The sequence below is a fragment of the Ovis canadensis genome, chromosome 7 (genome assembly GCF_042477335.2).
Source record: "Ovis canadensis isolate MfBH-ARS-UI-01 breed Bighorn chromosome 7, ARS-UI_OviCan_v2, whole genome shotgun sequence".
Classification (NCBI taxonomy): Eukaryota; Metazoa; Chordata; class Mammalia; order Artiodactyla; family Bovidae; genus Ovis; species Ovis canadensis.
The window spans coordinates 81,160,595-81,169,023 of NC_091251.1; the positions used below are offsets into that span (position 1 = coordinate 81,160,595).

The 8,429-nt window shown below is 38.0% G+C and overlaps 1 protein-coding gene across 7 annotated transcripts in view; it reads left to right on the forward strand.

Annotated features, from left to right (window-relative positions):
- Positions 1-7,659, forward strand: part of KIAA0586 (KIAA0586 ortholog) — a 138,265-nt gene extending 130,606 nt beyond the window's left edge. For all 7 annotated transcript variants that reach the window (XM_069596716.1, XM_069596719.1, XM_069596718.1 and 4 more), the window contains one exon: positions 7,323-7,659. In XM_069596716.1, the coding sequence (XP_069452817.1) occupies positions 7,323-7,474 (152 nt within the window). In that variant the 3' untranslated portion in view covers positions 7,475-7,659. The remainder of the gene's footprint in view (positions 1-7,322) is intronic.
- The last annotated feature ends 770 nt before the right edge of the window (positions 7,660-8,429 follow it).

The following is an 8,429-nucleotide window of genomic DNA, read 5'->3' on the forward strand; positions in this document are numbered from 1 at the left end:
GGTGATGGTGGCCTCATAGAATGAGTTTGGAAATTTACCTTCCTCTGCAATTTTCTGGAAGAGTTTGAGTTCGATGGGTGTTAGCTCTTCTCTAAATTTTTGGTAGAATTCAGCGGTGAAGCCATCTGGACCTGGGCTTTTGTTTGCTGGAAGATTTCTGATTACAGTTTCAATTTCCGTGTTTGTGATGGGTCTGTTAAGATATTCTGTTTCTTTCTGGTTCAGTTTTGGAAAGTTGTATTTTTCTAAGAATTTGTCCATTTCTTCCACGTTGTCCATTTTATTGGCATATAATTGCTGATAGTAGTCTTTTATGATCCTTTGTATTTCTGTGTTGTCTGTTGTGATCTCTCCATTTTCATTTCTAATTTTATTGATTTGATTTTTCTCCCTTTGTTTCTTGATGAGTCTGGCTAATGGTTTGTCAATTTTATTTATCCTTTTAAAGAACCAGCTTTTGGCTTTGTTGATTTTTTCTATGGTCTCTTTTTTTTCTTTTGCATTTATTTCTGCCCTAATTTTTAAGATTTCTTTTCTTCTACTAACCCTGGGGTTCTCCATTTCTTCCTTTTCTAGTTGCTTTAGGTGTAGAGTTAGGTTATTTATTTGACTTTTTTCTTGTTTCTTGAGGTATGCCTGTATTGCTATGAACTTTCCCCTTAGCACTGCTTTTACAGTGTCCCACAAGTTTTGGGTTGTTATGTTTTCATTTTCATTCGTTTCTATGCCTATTTTGATTTCTTTTTTGATTTCTTCTGTGCTTTGTTGGTTATTCAGAAGCATGTTGTTCAGCCTCCATATGTTTGAATTTTTAATAGTTTTTCTCCTGTAATTGAGATCTAATCTTATTGCATTATGGTCAGAAAAGATGCTTAGAATGATTTCAATTTTTTTGAATTTACCAAGGCTAGATTTATGGCCAAGGATGTGATCTATCCTGGAGAAGGTTCCATGTGCGCTTGAGAAAAAGGTGAAATTCATTGTTTTGGGGTGAAATGTCCTATAGATATCAATTAAGTCTAACTGGTCTATCGTATCATTTAAAGTTTGTATTTCTTTGTTAATTTTCTGTTTAGTTGATCTATCCATAGGTGTGAGTAGAGTGTTAAAGTCTTCTACTATTACTGTGTTATTGTTGATTTCTCCTTTCATACTTGTTAGCATTTGTCTTACGTATTGCAGTGCTCCTATGCTGGGTGCATATATATATTTAAAATTGTTATATCTTCTTCTTGGATTGATCCTTTGATCATTATGTAGTGTCCTTCTTTGTCTCTTTTCACAGCCTTTGTTTTAAGTTGTATTTTATCTGATATGAGTATTGCTACTCCTGCTTTCTTTTGGTCTCTGTTTGCATGGAGTATCTTTTTCCAGCCGTTCACTTTCAGTCTGTATGTGTCCCTTGTTTTGAGGTGGGTCTCTTGTAGACAACATATATAGGGGTCTTATTTTTGTATCCATTCAGCCAGTCTTTGCCTTTTGGTTGGGGCATTCAACCCATTTACGTTTAAGGTAATTATTGATAAGTGGACTGGAAGAAACACAAGCTGGAATCAAGATTGCCGGGAGAAATATCAATAACCTCAGCTATGCAGATGACACCACCCTCATGGCAGAAAGTGAAGAGGAACTAAAACGCCTCTTGATGAAAGTGAAAGAGAAGAGTGAAAAAGTTGGCTTAAAGCTCAACATTCAGAAAACGAAGATCATGGCATCCGGTCCCATCACTTCATGGGAAATAGATGGGCAAACAGTGGAAATAGTGTCAGACTTTATTTTTTTTGGGCTCCAACATCACTGCAGACGGTGACTGCAGCCATGAAATTAAAAGACGCTTACTCCTTGGAAGAAAAGTTATGACCAACCTAGATAGCATATTCAAAAGCAGAGACATTCCTTTGCTGACTAAGGTCCGTTTAGTCAAGGCTATCGTTTTTCCTGTGGTCATGTATGGATGTGAGAGTTGGACTGTGAAGAAGGCTGAGTGCCGAAGAATTGATGCTTTTGAACTGTGGTGTTGGAGAAGACTCTTGAGAGTCCCTTGGACTGCAAGGAGATCCAACCAGTCCATTGTGAAGGAGATCAACCCTGGGATTTCTTTGGGAGGAATGATGCTGAAGCTGAAACTCCAGTACTTTGGCCACCTCATGCGAAGAGTTGACTCATTGGAAAAGACTCTGATGCTGGGAGGGATTGGGGGCAGGAGGAGAAGGGGACGACCGAGGATGAGATGGCTGGTTGGCATCATTGACTCGATGGACGTGAATCTGAGTGAATTCGGGGAGTTGGTGATGGACAGGGAGACCTGGCGTGCTGCGATTCATGGGGTCTCATGGAGTCGGACACAACTGAGCAACTGAACTGAACTGAACTGATGATCCCATTGGCATTTACTTTATTGTTTTGGGTTTGAGTTTATACACCCTTTTTGTGTTTCCTGTCTAGAGAATATCCTTTAGCATTTGTTGGATAGCTGGTTTGGTGCTACTGAATTCTCTGAGCTTTTGCTTGTCTGTAAAGCTTTTGATTTCTTCTTCATATTTGAATGAGATTGTTTCTGGGTACAGTAATCTGGGCTGTAGGTTATTTTCTTTCATCACTTTAAGTATGTTTTGCCATTCCCTCCTTGTCTGAAGAGTTTCTATTGAAAGATCAGCTGTTATCCTTATGGGAATACCCTTGTGTGTTATTTGTTGTTTTTCCCTTGCTGCTTTTAATATTTGTTCTTTGTGTTTGATCTTTGTTAATTTGATTAATATGTGTTTTGGGGTGTTTCACCTTGGGTTTACCCTGTTTGGGACTGTCTGGGTTTCTTGGACTTGGGTGATTATTTCCTTCCCCATTTTAGGGAAGTTTTCAACTATTATCTCCTCAAGTATTTTCTCATGGTCTTTCTTTTTGTCTTCTTCTGGGATGCCTATTATTCAGATGTTGGAGTGTTTCATATTGTCCTAGAGGTCTCTGAGATTGTCCTTATTTCTTTTAATTCATTTTTCTTTTTTCCTCTCTGATTCATTTATTTCTACCATTCTATTTTCTACTTCACTAATCCTATCTTCTGCCTTCGTTATTCTACTATTTGTTGCCTCCAGAGTGTTTTTGATCTCATTTATTGCATTATTCATTATATATTGACTCTTTTATTTCTTCTAGGTCCTTGTTAAACCTTTCTTGCATCTTCTCAATCCTTGTCTCCAGGCTATTTATCTGTGATTGCCTTTTTATTTCAAGATTTTGGATCATTTTCACTATCATTATTTGAAATTCTTTATCAGGTAGATTCCTTATCTCTTCCTCTTTGGTTTGGTTTGGTGGGCATTTATCCTATTCCTTTACCTGCTGGGTATTCCTCTGTCTCTTCATCTTGTTTATATTGCTGCATTTGGGGTGGCCTTTCTGTATTCTGGTAGTTTGCGGAGTTCTCTTTATTATGGAGTTTCCTTGCTGTGGGTGGGGTTGTATCGATGGCTTGTTAAGGTTTCTTGATTAGGGAAGCTTGTGTCGGTGTTCTGGTGGATGGAGCTGGATTTCTTCTCTCTGGAGTGCAGTGAAGTGTCCAGTAATGAGTTATGAGATGTCAGTGGTTTTGGAGTAACTTTGAGCTGCCTGTATATTGAAGCTCAGGGCTGTGTTCCTGTGTTGCTGGAGAATTTGTGTGGTATGTCTTGCTGTGGAACTTGTTGGCCCTTGGGTGGTGCTTGGTTTCAATGTAGGTATGGAGGCGTTTGATGAGCTCCTATTGATTAATGTTCCCTGGAGTCAGGAGTTCTCTGATATTCTCAGGATTTGGACTTAAGCCTCCTGCTTCTGGTTTTCAGTCTTATTTTTACAGTAGCCTCAAGACTTCTCCTTCTATACAGCACCATTGATAAAACATCTAGGTTAAAGATGAAAAGTTTCTCCACAGTGAGGGACACCCAGAGAGGTTCACAGAGTTACATGGAGAAGAGAAGAGGGAGGGGGGAGTTAGAGGTGACCCGAATGAGATGAGGTGGAATCAAAAGAGGAGAGAACAAGCTCACCATTAATCACTTCCTTATGTGCACTCCACAGTCTGGACTGCTTAGAGATGTTCACGGAGTTATACAGAGAAGAGAAGAGGGAGGAAGGAGACAGAGGTGGCCAGGAAGATAAAGGGGGGAATCAAAAGGAGAGAGACAGATCCAGCCAGTAATCAGTTCCCTAAGTGTTCTCCAACCAGTCCATTCTGAAGGAGATCAACCCTGGGATTTCTTTGGAAGGAATGATGCTAAAGCTGACACTTCAGTACTTTGGCCGCCTCATGCAAAGAGTTGACTCATTGGAAAAGACTTTGATGCTGGGAGGGATTGGGGGCAGGAGGAAAAGGGGACGACAGAGGATGAGATGGCTGGATGGCATCATTGACTCGATGGACGTGAATCTGAGTGAACTCCGGGAGTTGGTGATGAACAGGGAGGCCTGGCGTGCTGCGATTCATGGGGTCGCAAAGAGTCAGACACAACTGAGTGACTGAACTGAACTGAACTGAAGTATCCTCCACCGTCTGGAACACACAGAGATTCACAGAGTTGGGTAGAAAAGAGAAGGGGGAGGGAGGAGACAGAGGCAACCTGGTGAGAAAAAGGAGAGTCCAAAGTAGGAGAGACACTGCTCCTCTCTTTAGGTGCCCCTACCATTACATACCACTTCTAAAATGGAATTCCTCTCGACCACCTTAAAAATAATGATTTTAAGTGGTTAATTAATGTATTTGGTATCAGGCAGAAAGCGATGAGTATGAATTAGATGAATTATACTAGACTCTTTCTTGAAAACCATCTCTTACCTTGTGTGACTCTTCACTTTTGGGTCTCCTTATCTAACATTTCCCTTTTGTGTTCCTCTGTTTTCTCTTTATTCACTTTTCTTTATCCTTCTCTATTTCTGTTATCATTTATTTTATTATTTCCTTCTTTGCCTTCCACATCTTTTAAGTCCTAGCTCAACTATTGCTTTCACTTAACTTAAACCAAGTATTCCTCTATATGTTTACTTCCACTACTAGATTTTAAGCTTCTTGAAGATGAGGACTGTTTCTTTCTCACCTGTGTATCTTCTTAATTAACACCATCTTAGCTCCACACATACAATATACTTTTATAGATATTTACTTAGTGAGCATATGCATTTGGAAAGGCCCACTCTGATATCTCCCTGCCTCAGTTACCTTTTCCTTGTCTTTCTTCCAGAATTACTACCAGGATGAGATAAGATGATGTGGAAAAGATTTTTGCAAAATTTTAATTCCTTTATAAATATAAGATAGTAATTACAAGAATTAACATAACTTTATAGTAATTGAATTTAATATGTACATTGAGTCTTGAGAACTTCTTCAAGGTCCTCCCCCCCCCCAAAAAAAAACAGTTACAGCTGTTGTTACATCATTGAACAATCTAATCGGTAATCTAATGCTTAGAGTAGAAAATAAAGGCACATGTAAAGCAGTTTTGTGAAATTGGATAACAGAGAAAAGAAGGATGTCTGGTAACAGTGTAGTTTTTGACAGATATGTGAGTAATGGAAGGAATGAAATTTTTTCTTAATTGAGGAAAGATAGCGTTTAAATTTACAGGTTGACCATTAATTTTGTTCTCAAGCCTTAGTTGTACCCTGTGTTGGTTTTTGCTTTATTGACAAGGTATACTCTGGTCTTGGATACTACTCTTGGTTACTTGAGTATTCTGCATCATGACTTTGTAAAATGTCAGAATATTTAAATGCTTATGTACTATGAAGATTTTAAGTTCTTATTGTTTCTTGATTTTAATTTTTATCATATCCCGACAGAGCCAGATTTCAAGAATTCTTTTTCTATTTAAAATGACATAAGAATTGCTTTCTTCTTAGAGGATTATGCTGGTGCATTAGTTTGTGATATTGATATAATGATACCAAATCTTATTTCCCTTTCCTCTTTTATGAGAAAAAATAAAGAAATTGATGTAAGTAACAAACAGAAATGAAAATATTAAAATAATCATTGTTAGATATCATAATATGAAAGGAATCTGTCTTTTACAAATATTTTGATCATCTTGGACAGCTGTGATTGAGTCATCATTGAAATCTTCAAAACTGACTTCTTTTACTGTGGTCCCTATAAAAGTCTGATGGAAAATTTCACTTTATTACTGTGGAAACTATTTTAAAGACTATTGTAAATTACAATGACTGTTGACTCAGAGATATCTGTAAGATTATTTAAGATGATTTGCCTTTAAGATGCTTATTATTATGTATATATGGAGATCCAACCAGTCCATTCTAAAGGAGATCAGTCCGGGGTGTTCTTTGGAAGGAGTGATGCTAAAGCTGAAGCTCCAGTACTTTGGCCACCTCATGCGAAGAGTTGACTCATTGGAAAAGATTCTGATGCTGGGAGGGATTGGGGGCAGGAGGAGAAGGGGACAACAGAGGATGAGATGGCTGGATGGCATCACCGACTCAATGGACATGAGTTTGAGTTAACTCCAGGAGATGGTGATGGACAGGGAGGCCTGGCGTGCTGCGATTCATGGGGTCAGAAATAGTCGGACACAACTGAGTGACTGAACTGAACTGAACTGAAAACAGTACCAAGTTGACATTCTTTATATTCTTAGGCAGTGTGCTTTTTAAACTTAGAGGAATGAATTAGGCTATCGACAGATAGATATACATATGTAGTCAACCCTTTTTTTTTTCTTTTTAAACATATTAATGATTTCTTCATTTCAAACTGTCTTCCCTACTTGGTCTTACCTACTGTTTATCATCTGTAACATGACTTTGGGCACCTGTATCCTGTCTTAGTCCATTCAGGCTACTGCAACAAAATACTGTAGACTGAGTGGCTTTTAGACAACAGAAATTTATTTCTCACAGTTCTGGAGGCTGGTCGTCCCAAGATCGAGGCACCTCTTCCTTGTTCTGTGTCCTCACATGGTGGAAGGGGGTGGCAAGCTCTCTGGGGCCTCTTTCATAAAGGCACTAATCTTGTATGAGGGCTTCACTCTCTTGAGCTAAGCACCTCCCAAAGGTTACACTTTTTAATACCACCACACTAGTTTCAACATATAAATTTTGGGGCGACATAAACATTCGGATCATAACATATACTTGTAAAATATTGTCTCTAATTATCTGGGAGTATGGAAAGAAGGGTGATTTTATTTCTCTGACAAGATCTGAGCACCTTGAGAAAAGAATTTATCTCAAATGCAATTCTCATTTTGATCCCCAGTATTATTTGGGAAAGTTTCAAGGCATATAAGTACTCAGGTACACTTCTTTAGCTGAATGAGTTTCTCGTTTTACAGGTGGTAAAGCGGTTCCACTCTTCACTTCTCAGACATCACCTGCCAAGATGTCTGTGACATTACCCTCAGTGAACCTGGAAGACTGCTCTCAGTCTCTGAGCATCGGCACTGTCCAGGCGGACACGGAATCCTCAGGAGCAGATACCTTCTGAGCGCGAAATGAGAGCCAGTACAATACTTGTCTGCTGGCTTTGAGGTCATTTCCCTCATAAAGCCATCTCTCAGGCTGTTTTGGTCCTTCAACATATTCTGAAAAAGAATTTTAAATTTTGTATTGAAGTGGAAAGCGTAATTTGGGTATTTGGGTCACATTTTTAAATAAAGTAATTTAAATGGATATCATTGTGAGTCTTGTGTTATTTCTTAGAATCCTAAGGCAGCTATGGAGTAGTGGAAAGGGCAGAACTTATGATATCTAAAAATTTACTCTACAGATGTAATTATCTGTACTTAGTTGTAAAATTAGGTTGCTCAGTGTTATTCATCCCAAATTTTTTATAAGAGCAAATAATTGGTACCAACCTAATACCTCTCAATAAGGAATTAATTGAAAAAGTTAGCACCACAGAATACTAGGTGTCACAAAAAAAATTTTTAAATGTTTGTGTGTTGATATGGAATTATCTTTGAGATCTGTTGGATTTTTTTCAGTTTTTTAAAAAATGAATTTGATAGTTGAATAGAAAAATGAAGGTATAGTTGACTCATAATATTCTGTTATTTTCAGGTGTACAGCATAGTGATCCAGTATTTGTGTAGATTATATTCCATTATAGGTTATTACAGTATATTGGATATAATTCCTACTGCCATACAGTGAATCCTTGTTGCTTATTTATTTTATATACTATATAATAATACCTGTTAATTTGTCCCTCCCCCTTTCCCTTTCCCCTTTGGTTATCACAAGTTTGTTTTCTATGCTGAGAGTTTGTTTCTGTTTTGTATATATGTTTATTTTTATTATTATTATTATTTTTGTTTTAATTTATTTATTTTTTTAATTTTAAAATCTTTAATTCTTACATACGTTCCCAAACATGACCCCCCCCTCCCACCTCCCTCCCCACATCTCTCTGGGTCATCCCCATGCACCCGCCCCAAGCA